This window comes from Salmo salar, chromosome 01 (genome assembly GCF_965601325.2).
Source record: "Salmo salar chromosome 01, fSalSal1, whole genome shotgun sequence".
Classification (NCBI taxonomy): domain Eukaryota; kingdom Metazoa; phylum Chordata; class Actinopteri; order Salmoniformes; family Salmonidae; genus Salmo; species Salmo salar.
The window spans coordinates 37,747,596-37,772,192 of record NC_138291.1 but is presented as its reverse complement, the minus strand read 5'-3'; the positions used below and the strand labels follow the sequence as shown (position 1 = coordinate 37,772,192).

The following is a 24,597-nucleotide window of genomic DNA, read 5'->3' as shown; positions in this document are numbered from 1 at the left end:
CCTACTTACTGAGGAGCCCCATTACTTACTGAGGAGCTCCATTACTTACTGAGGAGCCCCATTACTTACTGAGGAGCTCCATTACTTACTGAGGAGCCCCATTACTTACTGAGGAGCTCCATTACTTACTGAGGAGCCCCCCTACTTACTGAGGAGCCCCCCTACTTACCGAGGAGCCCCATTACTCACTGAGGAGCCCCAATACTTACTGAGGAGCCCCATTACTTACTGAGGAGCCCCATTACTTACTGAGGAGCCCCATTACTTACTGAGGAGCTCCATTACTTACTGAGGAGACCCATTACTTACCTTGTAGTCAGTATAGTGGAGTGCTCTAAATGTACATTGATATGAGTCAAATGGGTGAGGTACACCCATCTAGAATGATCCCAAAGGTGCTAGGTCTCAAACAAAGCAACTGTCACTTTGCAAACATTTAAAATATTGTCATTTTTCTGATTTTATTTATTTTTATGTTGACATCCATCAGATGCAGTGTTTCTTGACAGAGAAGAAACATCAACAACCATTCAGAACTTCCCTCACCATACAACATTAATCTCTATATAATGTTGGTGTATAATTACAGGGTTAGATCAGATAATGTTAATACTGCCAATCGAGGAAAGAATTACAGCCATGGATGGAAAGAAACTCTGTCTGTGTACGAACTTTGAAATGATTCAATTGAATAAATGGTAATGGCTATGATTAGCCCAAAGTGATTAACCACTTGAATCACAATCTAAGTCAAAACATCACTGGTGGTGGTTGGTTGGAAATGTAGTCTTAAAGCCACCTAATAGAAAGGATTACCTCAGAAGCAGATGTGTGTGTGTGTGTGTGTGTGTGTGTGTGTGTGTGTGTGTGTGTGTGTGTGTGTGTGTGTGTGTGTGTGTGTGTGTGTGTGTGTGTGTGTGTGTGTGTGTGTGTGTGTGTGTGTGTGTGTGTGTCAGACAGACTGGACGGGATGGTAATGTGATCTGTTCTTGGAGAGGAAAGCCCTCATCACTGCCTTGATGGGTAAGTATTCTGGGAAAATTATAGGACATGAACTCTGCCTCTCTCTGTCTGGTGGATGGAAGGCAGGACGACAGCCATTGTAGCGCAATGTACAGTATGTTATGTACAGTAGGCCTAGTCTGTGAAATGATTAATTGTTGGTGATAGTATTGTAGCTCAATATACTTTAGTCTGTAAAATGATTAATTGTCCATGATAGATATACGTTATGGTGTGTGATTTCAACCTCTTACAAAATAGTTCCTGCTTACTGAAACCCAATCTGAACAGATGGCTGATCCATGTCACTAAGGGTATTGATCTTTCTCTCAGCAGAGTCAATAGAGCAGGAAATGGTTCAGACTCACAACACAACTGCCCTTGATTGTGGTTATAATACTGAATGCACTGCATGAACTATCATCAGCTGTCTATTTTGAACTGGCTGCTGTAAATATCCACATTCCTTCCCATTGTCTCATTTTAAAAGCCTAGTAGAAGTGTGTTATGTCAGTGAGGGCGTCCTTTTCTGTGATGGTCGTCAGTGGCACATGAATAAAAATAATCTTGAAACTATTGGGATAAAAGCTTTATATTATCAGTGCACATCTGCTACCTTAATGTTATCCTCTCCAGCTGTTGTCCTAAGCTTAGGTTTGTAAACTCTCTTCATGAAACTGGGCTGTGCATGATGAAAACAATGAATTGACGCAGAGGAACACACTCAGAAGCCTGTGGGAACATTGCATTTGGAGCTATCAGCTATCCTATATCACACAGACATGCAAACATGCTCACACACACACACAACCTCTCTAAGATATCTCTCCCGTGATCCAACATTCACACTCACTCGGAACTCCACTTGGAACAGAAAGAAAGCTGAGAGCAGTGGGAGGAGCCCAGCTCTGATTCTCTCCAATAGAAATACGGCTGGTCACTGGGGGGTGTGGCAGGCCCGGGGAGGAGGGCTGGCTGACAGAAGCGGCAGCAGGAGCCAACATCTGTGTGTTTGTGTGTCTCTGTCCGTAGCCTCAGACCAGTCTGGACTGGCTGCCTCTGTGCTCTGTGTAGCCAGTTCGACAGATTGTTTCACTGTGGAGACTTTACGGGATTGGAGTGAGACTTTTCTTGGATAGATTGATAGCTCCCAGTGAGACAGTTCTGCGTGATGGATAGTTTGTGACTGATCGGGAGATCTTTTGGGAGCACACAAGGGTCCTGTAGCCTACAGTACGAGGCTATCTATCAGCAGGGAGAGGAGTTGGCTCGACTCTACAGCTACGTGACCACGCTTCACTGACTCAACCCATGGATGGCAAAATGCTATGTCCAAGCTGAAGAGGTCTGTGTCTTTTCTGGTAGCTCTTCTGGATGAGGCTGGAGCTGGATGCGTTTCTCTCCTGTTCTGTGATGGTGTGGTCTCACTGCTGGAGATGTAGGAAGCCCTATATTCAGTGCCTTTCACACTTTCTGGTCTCTACTATCTCTGTCTGCCTGCCTGTATAGAGCAGAGCAGGCCTCGCTCTGTACTGTGGAGCTTGCTTAACTGCCTGGGCTGGACATTATAACATGGATGTTTAATCATATAAGTGGATCTATTGCTGTTGTGTAAAAAGGTAAGATTGTTAACATCTTTCGAATTGAAAGAGAAACAAAACTCTCCTGGTTGTATCTTATTCTAAGCCAAACAACAAGGTAACAACAACCACTAGTAGCATAGTAATGGATCATAGTAATGTTTCATTATGGACAGTTAGGGAAGTATGAGTAGTAGGCTACAGGCACAGTGGAATTTTACTCCCTCTGTATTTAGGCAGGTTTGTGCTCAGAATGTGTGTGTCGTGTGACTCAATGGAAACAACACTCCGTCTGTCTCCATGAGGTGTAAACTGTGAACCCTGAACAGAAAAACTATTATGAATGGAATGAGACTCGTATACATGATTTCCCAGGGTGTGCTAACAAATGCACACACACACACAGCTTGCATGTCAGGTTGTTTATCATAAGTTCACCACTGCACTGTTGATTATTACTGTTTTTAGGACGTCTGGGTGTCATTGTGGTTTTCTAGTCGTTTTTAGCAGTGTTATGTTTGTGACTGGAACTCTGGTCTGGCAATTGCCATGACTTTGTGTGTTTTAAATAGAAGGTGGAGTTTTTCATAACAGCAAAGTGAGTACTAGGGCTAGGCTTTGAGAAAGGTAAGACATGTCAAGTCAATGGGGCCAGGAACTTTGGCCTTGTTCTGGCCTGACTGTTCTGAGTTTAGTAGTTGGCATATCACTACTTTCCAATGAAGAGGGAGGGCAAGGGGCAGTTGGCTGTGTCATGATTGAATATATCCTCCTTAGTTGCTTAATAACACATCCGTTTCCATGTGGATAGATGGATGAATGGATGTCGTTAGACGCTTAGCCCCTGTATGATTACTCAGGAAGCAGCTCCGGTCGGTGCTGTCCCCCCCCCCCCCTCCCACATACACAGGCCAGAGACTCCCACCCATCTCTGATTGGCAGCTGGGGGCCCCATGCATCCGAAGCTTAGCCTGGAAAAACTCATTACTCACACTGGTCCCTGTTCAATCCCAGCGACTCATCCTGCTGGATTAGCACATGTAATACAGGGCACTGAATCGGAAACAGCCCTGGCAACAAGGGAAGAGGGTGGGGGTTATCCAAGGTCCTGTGGAAGAGGATGAGCTCAGAAAATCGAATGAAATCAAATATTATTCATCACATACTTCGTAAACAACAAATGTACACTAACAGTGAAATGCTTACTTACGGGCCCTTCCCAACAATGCAGAGAGAAAGAAAATAGAGAAATAATAGAAACGTAATAATAAATACACAATGAGTAACGACAGCTTAGCTATTTACAGTTGAAGTCGGAAGTTTACATACACCTTAGCCAAATACATTTAAACTCCGTTTTTCACAATTCCTGACATTTAATCTTAGTAAAATTCACTGTCTTAGGTCAGTTAGGATCACCACTTTTATTTTAAGAATGTGAAATGTCAGAATAATAGTAGATAGAATTATTTATTTCAGCTTTTATTTCTTTCATCATATTCCCAGTGGGTCAGAAGTTTACATACACTCAATTAGTATTTCATAGCATTGCCTTTAAATTGTTTAACTTGGGTCAAACGTTTCGCGTAGCCTTCCACAAGCTTCCCACAATAAGTTGGGTGAATTTTGGCCCATTCCTCCTGACAGAGCTGGTGTACCTGAGTCAGGTTTGTAGGCCTCCTTGCTCGCACACGCTTTTCCAGCTCTGCCCACACATTTTCTCTAGGATTGAGGTCAGGGCTTTGTGATGGCCACTCCAATACCTTGACTTTGTTGTCCTTAAGCCAGTTTGCCACAACTTTGGAAGTATGCTTGGGGTCATTGTCCATTTGGAAGACCCATTTGCGACCAAGCTTTAACTTCCTGACTGATGTCTTGAGATGTTGCTTCAATATAGCCACATAATATTCCTACCTCATGATGCAATCTATTTTGTGAAGTGCACCAGTCCCTCCTGGAGCAAAGCACCCCCACAACATGATGCTGCCACCCCCGTGCTTCATGTTTGGGATGGTGTTTTTCGGCTTGCAAGCCTCCCCCTTTTTCCTCCGAACATAACGATGGTCATTATGGCAAACAGTTCTATTTTTGTTTCATCAGACCAGAGGACATTTCTCCAAAAAGTATGATCTTTGTACCCATGTGCAGTTGCAAACTGTAGTCTGGCTTTTTTATGGCGGTTTTGGAGCAGTGGCTTCTTCCTTGCTGAGCGGCCTTTCAGGTTACGTCAATATAGGACTCGTTTTACTGTGGATATAGATACTTATGTACCTGTTTCCTCCAGCATCTTCACAAGGCACTTTGCTGTTGTTCTAGGATTGATTTGCACTTGTCGCACCAAAGTACCTTCATCTCTAGGAGACAGAACGCGTCTTCTTCCTGAGCGGTATTGCCACTGCGTGGTCCCATGGTGTTTATACTTGCGTACTATTGCTTGTACAGATGAGTGGTACCTTCAGGCGTTTGGAAATTGCTACCAAGGATGAACCAGACTTGTGGAGGTAAAAAAAAAATTCTGAGGTCTTGGCTAATTTCTTTGTATTTTCCCATGATGTCAAACAGAGGCACTGAGTTTGAAGTTAGGCCTTGAAATACATTGTCATAGTCTAGGTGATGTGGGTAAGGCGGAGTCAGGCGCAGGACACAGAGATCAGTACTAATAGTAACTTTACTCAAAATCAATCTTCCAACAAGGAGAAAGAATATCCAGAATCACATAAACGAGACAACTGACAACAATAAACACGCACAAAACCATGATGGCTCCAGAGGGTTAAATAGGGAAATAATTAAAACGTAATGGGAACCAGGTGTGAACAATACAGACAAAACAAATGGAAAAATAAATGTAGATCGGTGGAGGCTAGAAAGCCGGTGACGTCGACCGCACAAGGAGAGGCACCAACTTCGGCGGAAGTCGTGACATACATCCACAGGTACACCTCCAATTGACTCAAATGATGTCAATTAGCCTATCCGAAGCTTCTAAAGCCATGACATAATTTTCTGGAATTTTCCAAGCTGTTTAAAGGCACAGTCAACTTAGTGTATGTAAACTTCTGACCCACTGGAATTGTGATACAGTGAAATAATCTGTCTGTAAACAATTGTTGGAAAAATTACTTGTGTCATGCACAAAGTAGATGTTCTAACCGACTTGCCAAAACTATAGTTTGTTTACAAGAAATTTGTGGAGTGGTTGAAAAACGAGTTTTAATGACTCCAGCATAAGTGTATGTAAACTTCCGACTTCAACTGTATCTATTGCAGTGGCATTCTGTATAACATTGGGAGTTAGCTAGGATATTTCTGAACAAGAGGGAGGGATCAGGTAGGTGTGTGTGTGTGTGTGTGTGTGTGTGTGTGTGTGTGTGTGTGTGTGTGTGTGTGTGTGTGTAACTGTAGGGACCAGGAACTCTCTGCCTTATTGGTTATTTAATGAGGGATGGAGGAGGGTTGGAGGCATCCCCCTAGGGGCTTAAACTATGACCCCTTTAGCATTGCCCAGGGGAAATAAGGGGAGATTGGCCTGTCGGCACCCTGCTAATATTGATATCAGCAACTCTCTAGACCCGGAGTGCGCCACTCTGCAGTCTGAGTGATATGATCCCAATTGCATTCTGTCAGGAGAGCCCCAAAACACCCCGACCAAAATCAATTCCAAATGGCCCTGACTCCAACCAAAATGTAACACACATGTCACAAGTCATATAGCCTAGCTAGTATGTCCGCGTCCCAAATGGTACTCTTTTCGCTATGGGCCCTGATCAAAAGTAGTATACTGCATAGGGAATAGGGTAAAATTTGGGATGCAGCCCTGGTTTGTTTTCATATCCTGTGAATGGGAAATTGCCCCTTACCTCAGATACAGACACACACGCGTCTCTATTTCTGTCCTTGTTTCTTTTCCTCACCCAGTGGTTCCAATGCTGGTGTCCAGATCATCTCCATTATAATGGGATCTGACAATCAGATGAGCTAGTTTTCCGTCCATGCAGTGAGTGAATGTGTCACATGGTAAAATGTGCGTGTTTTATAAATCTAGTATCTACTGTTGCGCCGAACTACGAGTACTAGGTAGACACACTTTGCTTCCATTTGATTACATATTGATGCCGGTTAAATCGTTTAGTGGATTCGCTGGGTTCATTAAGTAAAAACCCATCCCATGGTGTGACTGACTAACCGCCATTGAACTGTACTGGACAGCCTGACTCTCTCTTATGTGAAGCCTAAAAGTTTGTCCTGGGTTTTGCAATGCTGCTGGATCATTGATTCCACTTAAACATTCTGGTTTCTAAGGGGAGGGCTGTGCTGCGCTTAATGTTCTTACAGTACCCAGCTTATCATTCGATTCATGTTGTTGATGTTGACATGGAATCAGAGGGGTCTGAGCTTCAGATCTCCTCTCTCAGATGACAAGAATAAGACAGACAGGAGTTTGGTTTTGGATAGGATTGATTAGATTTACTGGAAATGTAAATCATTTATATGTATGAATCACTATCAGTCAGAGCACCTCCATCTCAACATAGATGAAGTGTGTAGGTGATGATAGCTAAGCACATCTTACATTTCTCCACCGAGTCAGGGCCAAAAAGACTGATGAAATGAAGTAAAGCCCACACACATTGTGTTTTATTCTCATCCGTTGGTATGGGCTTCTAGCAGTGAAGTTCCTATGGTTGGATAGAGTTCAGTACATCATTGGGCAGGGAGTGGGAGCTTGGCTCTGGTTTGCCTGTCATTAGCAGACAGAGACAGGCATGTGACGGGGAAGCCCCAAGAGATAGGTTGCTCTCTGTATGGGTTAGCCCAGCCTAGTGAGCCTTTACTGTTAGCACGTTGCTTCACATATTTTGCATCCCAAATGGCACCCTTTTCCTTGTCTAGTGCACTACTTTTGAACAGGGCCCATAGGTCAAATCAAATGTTATTGGTAGCATACACATACTTAGCAGAAGTTATTGCGGGTGTAGCGAAATGCTTGTGTTCCTAGCTCTAACAGTGCAGTAGTATCTAACAATTCACAACAATAGACACAAATCTAAAGTGAAATAAGAAATTAATAAATATTAGGACGAAGGTAGGAAGTTAGTGCACTATGTAGAGAATATGGTGCCATTTGGGATGCAAACACTGGAACATGTTCACAGTAGTATAATGGGATTCCTGTCTGTGCTATGATCTCACCAGTTTAAGTGTATTTTTTTTTAAATGGTTGGTTGATTTTCCTCTTCCAGTTTTATATTTAGGTCATAAGTTAGATTGCATTCTAAATGGCACCCTATTCCCTATGTAGTGCACTACTTTTGACCAGGTCCTATAGGGTGCCATTTGGGACAGAACCATAGATCAGTATTTGACTTGGCGACGTCGAGGGAAATAATAAACACACTGGCTGAGATAGATTAGGGCTTGTTTCTACATTCCACATCATCATAATAAAGATACATCTACATGATTGCATTACATTGTCTGGCTGTCATAACTTCAGGTCTTTGGCATCTCAACTTGGACTTCCTGTGCAAGGCAGAGGGGAGAACACGGGAGGAACTCATGTCTTGCTATCTGTAGAACACGCTGAACAACTCAGCATTTTTCAGATGGTTGTGCACTTGTTGATGATTCCGAGAAAAGGAGTAGACCGTATGATGCATGTTTACTCCTTGTCATTATTCGTCAGCCAAAGAAGCTTGTTTTGCTCTTTGTATATTAATCATACTGAAAGGGTTGAGGTTGTAACCTCTTCTATGTGGCATTTAAGTTGTTGAAACTGATTGTTCTATAGAAGGGGTGTCAAACTCATTCCATGGAGGGCCTAGTGTCTGCAGGTTTTAGTTTTTTCTTTTCAATTAAACACTAGACAACCAGGTGTGGGAAGTTCCCCACTAATTAGGGCCCTTAATTCATCAATCAAGTATGAGGGAGGAGCGAAAACCCGCAGACACTCGGTCCTCCGTGGAATGAGTTTGACACCTGTGTTCTATAGCTTTGTTTACCTATAGGACATAAATGTTACTGAGGCAGAACATTGTTATTGTATTATTGTCCTGAGTCTGACAGCCCTGAAATATCATAAGATATGGCCATGAGTTTCGAAGACACCCTTAATGAACAGATATTCTTACTGGATACAGTGTGTGCCTGGCTGTACAGTATATGTTGGTTTGGTCCAGCGGGTCAATAAGCAGCAGCAGGATGTGTAACATCTGGTTTACAGTCAGTCTCTAATGACTAGATTAGAACTACATCATCTCTGACTGACTGCTGGGCTGCTGAGCAATACACTTCAAAGTTACTTTATTTCCTTTTACCCTTTCTCTTGTCTGCAGTCCTCCTATGCTGCTGCTCATAGTGCAGTGAGTTTGTATTAGAGTGGTTATCAAGGCCAGTTGCCCAATCCCAGATTAAGCCTATTCCTGGACTAAACTGCTTGGTCAATGGCGAATCAATCAACTCCCTTGAAAGTGCTTGTTAGAGCAGGAATAAACTTCATCTGGGTCCAGGAAACCAGGCCCAGCTATAAACATAACATAATCAGATATAGGAGCAGAGGAGTGTCTGTAAGTGTCTGCTTTTATCAGAAGCCCTAACTCAGAGCAATGGCAGAGAGAGCAAGTGAGTCATTTTATAGTGTTGTGTGTACAGCAATCAGAAGTTTGACGTGGCTGAGCACTGGAGAGAATATCAAACTCTCCTGCCTGTCAGGAGACTGATAAAGATCACGAACATCCTGCGATTGTTCAGGACTTTTAATTGCCAGATGTTCTCAGATGTGTGTGTCTTTGGAAAAACATTTTTTAATGTTTTTTGTAGAGGGATTACAGAGCAACTCATGGCCCTGTACCCAATATGACATCTGTACCCAATATGTGTAAACAGCTCTAGCTACGAAGAATCCAATAATTACTTCTTGAACACGTTGAGCGTATCTGGTTTTGCTTTAAGGGCAACAATCAGCCTGGTATGTTGTCTAAGTACACTTTGGGATCTCGAGATCACTTCATTTGATTCTGCACATTGTGAGTTGTATTTCTTCAAACATTGTTTTAGGGTTTGCCTCAATCCAATGCTACGCAGTTATAGCCTAGTAATACTCGTTGTTATTGGCATTGTTAGTTAGATGTCTGTCATAGGAATCAGCAATACCAGTCAAACTGCAAGACACAATTCCACTTCAACTCAGTCAATTTCCTTTAATTGTTTGAATTTCAATGGAATTGATCCCAACCCTAATTTGAATGACTCTGTCAGCTCAGTCGCTGTGTGTTTTTCAGCTGGTACAGCTTAATCAGAAGGTCTGTTACAGTAGGAACATGTGTGAATGAGCGAGTCTATGAGAATCAACCAGTGGCACTGCACACATCCTGTTTTCTCCTGCTGACTCACCTTGGTACAACAATCAGAACAGATGTGGCTTCCGAAGCTCAGTGTCTCGGAGGGAGGCACGTTGGTGTATCACCATATTTGTGTTGTGACGTGGGGATTATGATTTCCTGGATGTGTAATGTATGGGACTGTCTGTGTTGGTGTGGAGGATCATGAGTAAATTGAATTAATGTATAGCTCAGACATGCAAACATGCAGGCTATACCCCCCACTCATGATAATCTCCCAGAATGCTCTCTGATTGCCTCTTTTGGATGTACAGTATACTCCCTTTGTCATATATCATGGCTAAACAGGAAATAGGATAAGAATGAGACTGCTAATAAAAGTAACTGCATCAGTTAGTATTGCTATCAGCATCCTGACTATTACAAGCTGCTCTTTGAAATGGAAGATATTAAAAATCCCCATCCCTCAAAGTTTTCCAGTCGGACTCTTTGTGCTTAGTCTTTAATAAAAGCAAGGAAAAAAGAAAGAAATATGAAAGAGAAAGGAGAGGAAAAACTCAGTGTCTATTGATGGCTGTGCTTCAAAGAGTATCGCTTCCCTGAAGCTGTCCTGTGTGTGTGCGTGCGTGTGTGTGTCTTTCCTGACGCTGACCTGGGTAAGAGGTGGGAATGGTTTCTCCAAAGGGCTCTGATCCAGGTCTTACTACAGCTCTTATGCAGTACCTGCCCTCCTTTTGGTTCCCTCTTTAGTTCCCTGTAACAGAACATCTCCCTTTCTAAAGATGGATCATGTAAAGTTCACAAGGACATCATCTGCTGTTGTAGGAACCGACAGATTCACTGGAGTCCAGTACATGTGGAAAACACTCAGTTTGCGTCCCACATGTCATCCTACTCCCTATACACTAGGGGCCCTGGTAAAAAAAAGTAGTGCAGTAAAAAGGGTGCCATTTGGGACGCACACTCTGTGCTGATGATGGTAGTCCATTCAGGAAGGACAAGGTTGCACATAAATAAACAGACCGCTTCATGTGTTTTTAAAATGACTGCCGGGGAGGGAGACTTATTTTAATTTGATTTCCTGGAGAAACATCTTGGTTTTATGTTATGTTTAGGTTAGGCATCTCTAAATGATGTGTGTTTGTTTTATACTTTGTCGGCCATTGTCTTTATTGCCATATAATGTTCAAACCATCTATCTGCCTTTTGTACGCTGTTGATTCAGTGATGAAACAATTAAATTAGGAAATATTATACATATCATATCTTACAATATCCTACACTAGTAAATATACAACATACTGTATATAGGCCTCCCTGCTGCAAAGAGTGGTCATTCACCTTTCTAGTCTTGTTTGGTCTGTTCACATTTGTCCATACCTACTGTAAGAAAGTGGTAAAGTTGTTCTCTAATAGGCTACTCCAAGACTTCAATGGTGTGGATTGTATGGGTTATGTGTGTTCCACAACCACAGGATTTAGCCTAGCTACACAACCACAGGATTTAGCCTAGCTACACAACCACATGATTTAACCTAGCTACACAACCACAGGATTTAGCCTAGCTACACAACCCCAGGATTTAGCCTAGCTACTGTACAGAACCACAGGATTTGGCACACCCACACATTCTTAGTTCAAGAAAAGCCTATTTTATAGTAACTGAAGATGTTGAATGATGGTGTTTGCTTAGTGCTTAGTGTAAGGTCAGAGTAGTGCTTGCTTGGGAGTTTTGGAAGCTGATATTTCTCGCTCTGGCCTTGTGTATATCGACCTCTCAGAGGAGAAACATTGAGAGCATCTAACCTTCTGTAAATTATTCACTGAGATTTTTTGTGAATGAACCCAAAACAGAGTAGACTGCCCTCAGTCTGACCTTAACCTCACTGGGGACCACACTGTCTGCTATCACAGACTGCTGGGTTTCACTTTCCTCTCCTGCGGTTGTTAGATTGGCTTCTCAAGCCAGTCCTGGTTTCTGTTAGCTAACACCAGGACCTCATTTACAAGTTAATATTCATGTAACTTTTCAGTTTAACAAAATTCTGAGGTGATATTATTTTCTTTTGCTTTTCTCCTTTCATTTAGATTTGTAATCTTATTCTCTCAGCGGGAGTCTCTGGTTCCTGTTTAATCAAAGCTCATAGAAACGAGTTGCATGATTTACACTCATAACATCCAGATCTCTCCCTCTTCAAAGACTAACGTACTGCCATTTGTCTTACTGGCCCAGTCTGGATCTTTAGAAATCACTTTGCTTAAGCTCAGATTCAATCTGTGACTTTACTGTGAAATGCTTACTTACAAGCCCTTTCCCAACAATGCGAAGTTAAAAAGTAAGAAATGTAGCAAATAAAAATAGTAACACAAAAGACAACAACAATGAGGCTATATAAAAGTGGTACCAAGTCAATGTGCTGGGGTATGAGGTAGTGGAAGTAATATGTACATGTAGGTAGGGGTAAAAGTAACTAGGCAATCAGGATAGATAATAGACAGAGTAGCAGCAGCGTATGTGAAGAGTGTAAAAGTGTGTTTGTGTGTGTCTATTGCCTGCTGCTAGTACACGAACATGAAGACCAGTAACCACTTCACCACAGTGAGTTGAGCTGAGAAGCAGCGGGCCTTCCTAGTCAGTGCACTAATCCCCACAGTGCCTGTGTTTTGTTATAAATCCTGGTCCTGTTGTGTAGGGTCACTGAGAGGGATGCGGCAGGCTGAGGCCCCTCGGCATAATATTGCTTCCTCTGTCTCTGTCTCTCTCTCTCTCTCTCTCTGTCTCTCTGTGTGTGTGTGTGTGTGTGTGTGTGTGTGTGTGTGTGTGTGTGTGTGTGTGTGTGTGTGTGTGTGTGTGGTGTGTGTGTGTGTGTGTGTGTGTGTGTGTGTGTGTGTGTGTGTGTGTGTGTGTGTGTTTTATAATCACCAAAAGCCACTGTAGCTAGGCCCCTAAACCAATCTGAGGGTTGTGAGGGGTTGTTCTGGTCCGTGTGGTGAGGTAACTATCTACCCATATCTTTTAAAGCGGGTAAGTTTGCTTTTATCTAATTCACTGAATTAATCAGACACTGCCTTTTTAACTGTCACCACCGATAAATCCACTATAAATTGAGAATTTCAATAAGCATTTTTCTATGGCTGGCCATGCTTTCCACCTGGCTACCCCTACCCCGGTCAACAGCCCTGCACTCCCCACAGCAACTCACCCAAGTCTACCCCATTTCTCCTTCACCCAATTCCAGATAGCTGATGTTCTGAAAGAGCTGCAAAATCTGAACCCCTACAAATCAGCCGGGCTAGACAATCTGGACCCTCTCTTTCTAAAATGATCTGCCGAAATTGTTGCAACCCCTATCACTAGCTTGTTCAACCTCTCTTTCGTATCGTCTGATTCCCAAAGATTGGAAAGCTGCAGCGGTCATCCCCCTCTTCAAAGGGTTAGACACTCTAGACCCAAACTGCTACAGACCTATATCTATCCTACCCTGCCTTTCTAAGGTCTTCAAAAGCCAAGTTAACAAACAGATTACCGACCATTTTGAATCCCACCGTACCTTCTCCGCTATGCAATCTGGTTTCAGAGCTGGTCATGGGTGCACCTCAGCCACGCTCAAGGTCCTAAATGATATCATAACCACCATCGATAAGAGACATTACTGTGCAGCCGTATTCTTCGACCTGGCCAAGGCTTTCGACTCTGTCAATCACCACATTCTTATCGGCAGACTCAACAGCCTTGGTTTCTCAAATGACTGCCTCGTCTGGTTCACCAACTACTTCTCAGATGGAGTTCAGTGTGTCAAATCGGGGGCCTATTGTCCGGACCTCTGGCAGTCTCTATGGGGTGCCACAGGGTTCAATTCTCGGGCCGACTCTCTTCTCTGTATACATCAATGATGTCGTTCTTGCTGATGGTGATTTCCTGAACCACCTCTACGCAGACGACACCATTCTGTATACTTCTGGCCCTTCTTTGGACACGGTGTTAACTAACTTCCAGACAAGCTTCAATGCCATACAACTCTCCTTCTGTGGTTTCCAACTGCTCTTAAATGCAAGTAAAACTAAATGTATGTTCTTCAACTGATCACTGCCCGCACCTACCCGCCCGTCCAGCATCACTACTCTGGACAGCTCCGACTTAGACTATGTGGATAACTACAAATACCTAGGTGTCTGGTTTAGACTGTAAACTCTCCTTCCAGTCTCACATCAAGCATCTCCAATCCAAAATTTAATCTAGAATCGGCTTCTTATTTCGCAACAAAGCATCTTTCACTCATGCTGCCAAACATACCCTCGTAAAACTGACCATCCTACTGATCCTCGACTTCGGCGATGTCAGTTATAAAATAGCCTCCAACACTCTACTCAGCAAATTGGATGCAGTCTATCACAGTGCCATCCGTTTTGTCACCAAAGCCCCATATACTACCCACCACTGCGACCTGTATGCTCTTGTTGGCTGGCCCTCGCTTCATACTCGTCGCCAAACCCACTGGCTCTAGGTCATCTACAAGTCTCTGCTAAGTAAAGCCTCGCCTTATCTCAGCTCACTGGTGACCATAGCAGCACCCACTCGTAGCACGCGCTCCAGCAGGTATATCTCACTGGTCACCCCCAAAGCCAATTCCTCTTTTGGCCGCCTTTCCTTACAGTTCTCTGCTGCCAATGACTGGAACGAACTGCAAAAATCACTGAAGCTGGAGACTCATATCTCCCTCACTAGCTTTAAGCACCAGCTGTCAGAGCAGCTCACAGATCACTGCACCTGTACATAGCCCATTTGTAAACAGCACATCCAACTACCTCATCCCCATACTGTATTTATTTATTTATTTATTTATCTTGCTCTTTTGCACCCCAGTATCTCTACTTGCACATTCATCTTCTGCACATCTACCATTCCAGTGTTTAATTGCTATATTTAAATTACTTCGCCGCCATGGTCTATTTATTGCCTTAACTCCCTTATCTTACCTCATTTGCACTCACTGTATATAGACCTTTTGTTTTCTTTTTTTCTACTGTATTATTGACTATGTTTTGTTTATTCCACGTGTAACTCTGTGTTGTTGTATGTGTCGAACTGCCATGCGTTATCTTGGCCAGGTCGCAGTTGCAAATGAGAACTTGTTCTCAACCAGCCTACCTGGTTAAATAAAGGTGAAATAAAATAAATAAAAAACAATCTGTAGTGTTGCACTGCATTTTCTCTATAAAGAAGACAATAATCCAGTATTGGCTCTCTCCCATTGACATACAGGACTCTCTGTCTCTTTATTTGGAATCCTTGGATGTCTGGTTGTATAACAGTACATTTAGGCCTCAGTTGTGGTTAGTGTCGTTTAAGGTGAGGGAGAACAGTTTTTTTTTCATGAGCATGGCCTTATTTCTATTAGAGCATGTTGGATGACGCTCATTCATATTCCATTCACCCAGTTCAATGTAACAGCGATAGGTTTAGGTAACTACATTATACTAACATTTTCCCTATACCCAACATGAGGTTGCTACAACCTAGCCTACGAATGAACGTTTACAACGTAGGTGACCACAGGTCGAGAGACATTTGAGGTGACAGACATTGACGTTCAATACCGCTTTGCACACTCTTGCCTGCATCTAGCTGATATAGGGTGTAATCATCAGTCCAAAGTTGCAAACGAGTTTCTATTGGACAAATTCAGGTATGTTTATCCCCGTTTTGACCCGTTTGCTTCAGTTTTAAGAAATGTTTTTTAATAGAATCGGCGGAATGAATACACCCCTGATCACACGTAAACAGAGTTCACTTTCGTAACAGCCACGTTGTATTCCTTCTCTTCCCTGCACTTGTGGACTTCAATGCACAACACAGCTGTATGTGACCAGGAGAAAAAACCTTTCCAAGCCAAACTGCTACACACAGCCTACATCGTTATCACCATATTAACTAAAGTAATGTCAACGTTGCTAATAGAGCTAACGCATTAGTAAACTTGCTACAATCATGCAGTAACGTTATTCTACAGTCAGCGAGCAGTTACACCGGTGGGCCCTGGTGGCAATAAATTAGTAATACCAAAAGCTTATCTTCCAGTGTTGTGTTGGAAACTCAGCTAGCTAACATAGCATCCCTCTGTTTGAGCAGGGTATTTCAGTAGTCTAAACTAGCTGGCTGCATTTGCTAGCTAAGAAAGTGAAACTGAAAGTTAACTTTTTGGGGGGGAAGAAATGTATTTGTTAAACTGTTCAACTATTGTCTTTCTCTCTCACTTTGAGTCAACTACTCACCACATTTTATACACTGCAGTGCTAGGTAGCTGTAGCTGATGCTTTCAGTACTAGATTAATTATCTGGTCCTTTGATTGGTTGGACAACATGTCAGTTCATGCCTCGAGCTCTGATAGGCTGGAGGACGTCCTCTGAAAGATATAATAACAGTGTAAGTCTATGGAAGGGGGTGAGAACCACGAGACTCCTAGGTTTTGTATTGAGGTCAATGTACCCAGAGGAGTACAGAAACTAGCTGTCCACTGGCTACATCATGGTGCTACCCTACAGAGTGCTGTTGAGGCTACTGTAGACCTTCTTTGCAAAATAGTGTTTTCAATCAGTTATTTGGTGACATGATTATGTTTAGTATAGTTTTATCTAAAAAGGATAACTTTAAGTTTTAACATTCTTATTTTTATGAAATTCACTGAGGAGGATGGTCCTCCCTTTCCTCCTCTGAGGAGCCTCCACTGTTAGGCCTGTGTTTTAACTCAGCCACCACATTTACTTGAAGAACAGTGCAGATGAAAAATTTGGTTGCAGAATGACTGTTTGTGCCGTCATTCTGCCCTGTTCAAGTAAATGTGTTTTTGTTAAATTTCCTGTGGAAATTGTTAAAAGTCATTAAAAGCTGTATGGTTTGTTTAACTTTGCAATCATTGGTTTTTGTTTGACATACATTTTTAAAGTGAAACATCTGTTACGTCTCATTCTGTGACCGTGGAATTTCCCATGGCATAGATCATGTGACATACACCATGCCCTGGGAGTGACATAGACCACACCTTGGGGGGTGATATAGACCACACCCTCAGGGTTAGAATTTACATATATCACACCCTCAGAAGCCAAATGAATGACCTGGTTAAATGACTCCAACCATGTATTCCACTAACAATCTGTCTTGTCTCCTTCTACAGGGAGCCGTGGTGAAAGACGGTAACGTTCCCTAGAAAGGGCCCAAACCCTGGCCGCCACGCCATGGCCCCTCGCAAGCGTCCAGGGCGGGGCCTCTCCGATATTTTCTGCTGTTTTAAAGGGAGTGATCACCCGGAGATCACCTACCGCCTTCGCCATGACAGTAACTTCATCCTACAGACCATGGAGCCCTCCCTGCCCATGCCACCTGAAGAGGAGCTGGATGCCATGTTCTCTGAGCTGGTTGTACGTACTGTCCCTGGGCTGGGCTAGGCCCAATGCCATGCTGAACTGCTGTCTGTCGCTCACTCACTCGCTCATTCTATTGCTCTACTCTGCTTCTCTCACCCATTAAAGTGATACTTCGGAATTTTGGCAATGACGCCCTTTGTCTAGTTAGAGTTGGCTTGAGAAACTACTTCTAACTTCCTTAATACTAGACACAGAGACATACAAATGGTATCTACCATTTAATCCGACTCTGGGGAAGTAGACAAAATGCCTCATTGCCAAAATCCCAAAGTATCCTTTTAAGAGCTGCTGGTTGGTAGTTGGTGCAACTCTACAGTATAGATGACTAAAGGGATCTTGCCATGTATGGCTTTCATTTATTACATGATTACAGTCGAATCAAAATCTTTCAGGACTGTGAAGTATTTAACTAGATTAATCATATGTGGGGGATATGTGGATGGCTGCCATGTTTGAAGGCGAAGCGGCCAGGTCTGCACTTGCTTTTCTTCAACTCTGTTTTCAGGGCCTGGCTGTGTGATTTGGACTCGTCAATACTCACTAAAGGAGGAGCTCGCTTTTGATATATTTCCTCTGAAATACTTTGTTAGCCTGTTTCCAGCATAATCAATGCTTCTTGACAGCAATATAAAGGCATTTTATTAGTAGCTTGAGTACACTAAAAAAGGTTGAAGCCTGCTCCCTGCAAAGACATTTGCATTTTAGTCATATAACAGACACTCTTATCAAGAGCGACAATTAGTTTGGTGAGACAACCTCAATAAAGTAGTTATCAGCAAAGTCAGTGCTAGTAGGAGAAGACATAACTTTTTTGGGGCGCCGTGGGATTCATTTAAGATACTCTGTGAAGAGGTAGGGTTTCAGACATTCTCGGAAGATTGGCAGGAACTTTGCTGATTTAACATCAGGAGGTAGCCATCTTTGGGGTGCCCTGACAGAGCATTGACTGGGCTGAGCGGGAGCTGACCCGCATAGGGGTGCGAGGGCCCCAAGGTGCGGAGAGTCTCCGTAACAGAGGAGAGCAGTCTCAGTTGAGTGAGCCGTCTTGAAGCCTGACTGGTAAGGGTCAAGAAGATCGTTCTGAGAGAGATAGAGAGAGAGTTGGTCAGAGACAGCATGCTCAAGTGTTTTGGAAAGAAAAGAAAGAAGTGATAACGGTCTGTAGTTTTTGACGTGAGAAGGGTCGAGTGTTTGTTTCTTGAGGAAGGGAGCAACTCTGGCCTTCTTGAAGTCCGAGAGGACGCAACCAGTAGTCAGGGATGAGTTGATGAGGGGAAGTGAGTAATGGGAGGTCTCCAGATATGGTCTGGAGAAGGGAAGAGGGGATGGGGTTGAGCGGGCAGGTTGCCAGGTGGCTGGACATCACTAGTTGCAGGATTCCATCTGGAGAGAGCGGGGAGAAAGAGGTCAAGGCATAGGGGAGTTCTGTGAGAGTGGGACCAGTGTAGTCAGTAGGCTGAGTAAATTAGCAAAGGATATCGTCAACCTTCTATTCAAAGTGGTTGACAGTCATTCGCAGAGAGGTAGGTAGGAGGAGGTGGAGGATTAAGGAGGGAGGAGAAGGTGGAAAAAAGTTTCCTAGGGTTAGAGGCAGAAGCTTGAAATGTAGAGTGATCGAAAGTGGCTTAATAGCGGATACAGAGGAAGAGAAGGTAGAGAGAAGTGATAGGTCCTCCGGAACTTTAGTTTTCCTGCGTTTCAGCTCAGCTGCACGCAGCCCTATTCTGTAAGCTTGCAGTGAGTCACTTAGCCATGGAGCAGGAGGTGAGGGCCAAGAGGAAAGGGGACAGTGAGAGTCACAGGATGCGGAAAGGGAGGAGAGTAGGGTTGAAAAGGCAGAATCAGGAGACAGGAGAGAAGGATTTAGCAGAAGGTAGAGATGATAGGATAGAAGAGGAGAGAGTAGTCGGAGAGGGAGAGCAAAGATTGTGATGGTTGAGTGGGTAGGTTTGGAGGAGAGAGGGGGAGAGATTGTGATCAGAGACTTGGAGGGGGGTTGCAATAATACAGTATTTCAGATGAAGGAAACTTCAGAAAACTCAGAGGCCAATGCTTCCTCTTTGTATGGTCAACAAAGGCCCAGTGCTCATGCCTCTATAGGGATAGAGAATAGCTTCTTCCTAGTGCTCATCCTAATAATCCCAAGCTCTCTGTTATCCCCTTATTACTCTCACTATTGATCCATTAAAGGGTTAGCTGCCATGAGTGAGACACGCTCATCCTCATTTAGCTCTGCAGACTCCATTGAGAAGGGGGCCAGTGAGTGTGTGTGCAGGCATTGGCTACCAGTTCATGATGGTGCCTGTCCTTGTCCCTACCCAGCAGCAGCAGCCAGCGGTACAGTCTGGCCCCTCGACTTGCAGGGCTTCCACGCGCTCCGCCGAGTCAGTCGTCCCAGGCACTGGCCAAACAAGACTCCTGCAGAGAATCCATCTGCAGCCATTGTGTCCTGATTGGACCTCTCACAATGGGCCAAAACAGAGTTGTCAAACAGTATCAGCTTAAACTCCATTATGAGGGAAATATGGCTTGGGTCATATTGAGTAGGCACGAAACGGAAGAAAACTGTCAAACGGGGAGGTGCCTTAATAGATGAGGGGATGTTGCCAACCATCCACTTAGTTCATATTTGAAAGAAGAAGAGTAATACAGGATACATAGAGAGAGCTGTGTTTTATTATTTTCTTTTAAGTTATTTATTTTACTTCAAAGGTCAGCAGAAAAATGATTTAGGAAGCTCTCTCGTTATCTCTAAGTTATTTCAGTCCTCCGTTCCTTCCGTTCGTCCAGTGGCGTAGTGGTGCCTGGAAAAGTGGGTACTCTAATTTTGCCAAGAATTCCTCAAATGGCCCGACCAGCAAAGGAAAGACATCCTGTCTTATTTATTTAAGAAACAGTGATATACACTCTGAATGCCCTAAAATTATGAATCCCTTATTGGTCTTTCACAGTCAGGCCAACTCAAGCTGTACTGTGCAAGTATGCTAATAGTAGTTTTACTATTGAAACAGGTTTTCACTCTCAAAGTAACACTTTTTTAATAGAACATCCAATTGTGTTGTTTTTCTAAGTCCATAACAATGCTTAAACCACATCACGAGACTACTTTTATTTTTGAGAGTACTTACCCTTTTAATTCAAGTGCACATGCACCTTGCACTGTGGTTTTGTTAGCAGTGTTTCTGTAGCACATGAGTTTGCAAAACAAATGGTCACTGGATTGATACAAATCATGATATCATTCTGCCAGGTATGCATAAGCTACTTTGTAGCTACTTTTTGGGAAAGTCTTTCTATCTAGCAGAAGACGGTTAGGCCTATCATTAGCATCGCTTTGTCTTTCCTGTTCCTTAATTGTTTGAAACTTTGACTTTTTACTTCATATTAATGTCTTGCCTGGGTTCAAAGTAGCCTATAGCCAAAATCCCACTAAAGAAATGTTGAGACAATTATTTTATAAATATTTCCTCATTATTTTGTAAAGACTTCTGTTCTATTGGTTTTCTTTCAACTTTCTTTCATTGTCTAACAGCCAAATGCTAGTCATATTCGCAACCCATGATAGTTGTTGCATCTTTAGATCTCCCCTCTTTCTACATTTCTAACAGATATTTCCATCTCTGTCCATTAAACTGCTCGCATGTGTGGTGCGAATTTTAGAACTGTGTTCTCCCGCAAATTGCATTTTGGAACATTTGCGCAAAGGCCTACCACAGTTTGCACAATGCTGCACCTAAAATGTGAAGAAATAATAGTTTGTCAACATTTTAGGCTAAACATTCTGATCTGTTCCTGTTCCATCAACCTTATTAATTGATACGACATATACATCCTCGACATTACTTTTATACCCGTCATGGGGATTAAGAAGTGAGTATACGCAATGCCCACTGAAAATAAGTGGGTATATGGCGTATACCCTCCACTATACCACTGCGTCTGTCCGTTGATGCACCAGACAGTTATGTGTCTCTGACTTGGGGCTCCATATGTCTCGCCTGGATAAGATCAGGCCTGTAGCTTGGCAGACCTGGAGAAGAGCTGTGGCATCTGGCAGTGATGTTTTCTCTCTGGTATGCCTGTTGTTCACACTGAACTATCTGCTCTGCTTTAGCTACTCTGTTTTGATGGGTTTTATCTTTTATCCACATTTCATGCTGTCTGTTGGTCAAAACTGTTTTTTTCTGCCTTTTTTTCACTCCTTCTCCACATCCTCCACAGTCATCACTGTGCTGTTATGAGGAGAGATAGTTGACCTGTAATAACTTACACATCAAGTTGATATATTTGCGCCCAAACATCTGGTTTGAGAATGAACTGAGAGCTGTTGCAGTGGATAGCAGCCATTTTACGGGCTCCTGACCAATTCTGCTATTTTGTGTGACCGAAAACAGCATCTGGAGATCAGAACCGCGATCACTAACCGGTTTCTACTTCAACGAGTCAGCAGCTCTGGACGTTCTGCATACTCCAACACAAGGCCCTAATCCCCAGTGGATGAGCTGGCGCAAAAGATGCAGACGAGCCGGCATCCAGACCAAACTTTGTTGACAAGTAAATAAACCGCCTCTAGGTACAGTCACTAGAGAACAAACTGGACGAGCTCCGTTTGAGACTATCCTACCAACAGGACCTGAAGAATTGTAATGTTCTATGTTTCACAGAGTCGTGGCTGAACAAGAAGATGTATAATATACATCTTGTTGGCTTTTCCATACATCTTCAAGACCGGTTGGCAGCCTCGGGTAAGATGAGGGAGGGAGTGGTGTGTCTGTGTTAACTGCTGGGGCGCAATCTCGAATGTTAAGGAAGTCTCAAGTTTTTGCTCTCCTGAGTTTAGAATACCTTATGATAAGCTGCAGACCATACTATTTACCAACATATTTTTCATAGCACTCTATTTATCAATGCAAACCAATGCTGGCACTAAGACCACACTCAACGAGCTGTATAGGGCTATAAGCAAACAAGAAAGTGCACACCCAGAGGCAGCTCTTCTCATGGCCGGTGATATTAGGTGCAGGGAAACTGAAATGTTTTATTTCACTTTTATCAAGATGTCATAAGTGAGACTACAGGCAAAAAAATTCTACATCACCTTTTCTCCACACACACACAAACGTATACAAGGCTCTCCCCTGACCTCCCTTCGGCAAATCTTACCATAACTCTATCCTCTTGTTTCCTGCTTACAAGCAAAAACTAAAACAGGAAGTACTAGTGGTCCGAAGTGGTCTGATGAAGTGGATGCTAAGCTACAGGACATCCGCACTGAGCTAAAGGCTAGAGCTGCCGCCTTCAAGGAGTGGGACGCTAATCCGGGAACACTTATAAGAAATCCAGCTACGACCTCTGACAAGCTATCAAACAGGCAAAGCGTCAATACAAGACTAAGATCAAATCCTACTACGCCTGCGCTGACGCTCGTCAGATATGGCAAGGCTTGCAAACTAACACTGATTACAAAGGGAAACCGAGCAGCGGACTGCCCAGTGATGCGAGCCTAGCAGACGAGCTAAATGCCTTATATGCTAGCTTTGAGACAAGCAACAATGAACCATTCATGAGAGCACCAGCAGTTCTGGACCATTCTCCGTAGCCGATGTGTTTCAAGCAGACCACCATAGGTTACCTTGGCGTTCTTGGGCACAGGGACTGTTTAAATTATTTTTGCCTCATAGCCTTGAAGTGCTTTGAAAGGCTGGTAATCACTCACATCAACACCATCATACCAGATGTCCTGGACCCACTCCAATTCACGTACCGCCCCAACAGATCCACAGATTACGTAATCTTTATTGCACTCCACACTGCCCTCTCCCACGTGTACAAGAAGAACACTTATTTGAGAATGCTGTTTATTGACTACAGCTCAGCGTTAAACACCATAGTGCCCTCGAAGCTCATCACTAAGCCCAGGACCCTGGGACTGAACACTTCCCTCTGCATCTGGATCCTGGATTTTCTGACGGGCCACCCCCAGGTGGTGAGGGTAGGCAACAACATATCCAACACACTGAGCATCAACATGGAGGCGCCTCAAGGCTGCGTGCTTAATCCCTTCTTGTACTCCCAGTTCACCCACGACTTCGTGGCTGCGCACGACTCAAACGCCATCATGAAATTTGCTGACAAAACAGGACAGTGGTAGACCTGATCACCGACGATGATGAGACAGCTTATAGGGAGGAGGTCAGTGACCTGGCAGTGTGGTGCCAGGACAACAACCTCTTCCTCAACGTTAGCAAGAGTTGATTGTAGACTACAGGAAACGGAGGGCCGAGCACGCCCCCATTGAGAGAATCTTGACTGACTGCATCACCGCTTGTTATGGCAACTGCTTGGTATCCGACGCAAGGTGTTACAGAGGCTAGTGCATACGGCTCAGTACATCACTGGGGCTGAGCTCCCTGCCATCCAAACCTCTATACCAGCCGGTGTCAGAGGAAGGCCCAAAACATTTTCAGACTCCAGTCTGAAATCATAGACTGTTCTCTCTGCTACCGCACGGCAAGCGGTACCGAGACACCAAGTCTGGAATGAACAGGATCTAGAACAGCTTCTACCCCCAAGCCATAAGACTTTTAAACAGCTACCCGGGCTATTTATCTAACTATTTGCATTGACCCTTTTTTCACTAACTCTTTTGACTCATTACATACACTGCTGCTACTGTTTATTATCTCTTCTGTTGCCAAGTCATTTTAGCCCCACCTATATGTGCATTCTGTATCTACTGGTGCACTGTGTTTTAAAACCATGTATTTAACCTTTATTTAACTAACGGAGGGCCAAGCAAGTCATTTGAAGAAATTCTTATTTCCAATGACGGCCAGAAAAAAGGCCTCCTACGGGGGCTGGGAAAATACATCCAAGTTATCCTTACTCATTGTATATTTATCCCTCGTTATAATTATTTCTATATTTTTTTCTATTTTTCCCTGCATTGTTGAGAAGTTCCCATAAGCATTTTCCTGTTAGTCTGTCTGTTGTTTACGAAGCATGTGACAAATGAAATGCGATTTGATCCAGTCCAGACAGGAATTCTGATGCATTATAGGTGTTGTCATAGAAATGGGGTGTTGTCTGGTCACGCGTAATGTAATAATCCTTTGATATCCCACTTCGCAACCATCCTGTCATGTCTGGAATCTGTCCAATGGAATTCTATGGGATGTCAGTAATGATGTGATATTGTAGGGACAATGGATGTTTGGCTGTAAGTGGTCATGATTGTTGACAGACATAT

At 43.4% G+C, this 24,597-nt stretch overlaps 1 protein-coding gene across 1 annotated transcript in view; it reads left to right on the top strand.

Moving 5' to 3' along the window:
* The window catches only part of LOC106601075 (disheveled-associated activator of morphogenesis 1), an 81,983-nt gene that overhangs the window by 19,708 nt on the left and 37,678 nt on the right, over positions 1 to 24,597 (top strand). The window contains 1 exon segment of the mRNA XM_014192988.3: positions 17,099 to 17,342. Within this exon segment, the coding sequence (XP_014048463.2) occupies positions 17,160 to 17,342 (183 nt within the window). The 5' untranslated portion in view covers positions 17,099 to 17,159.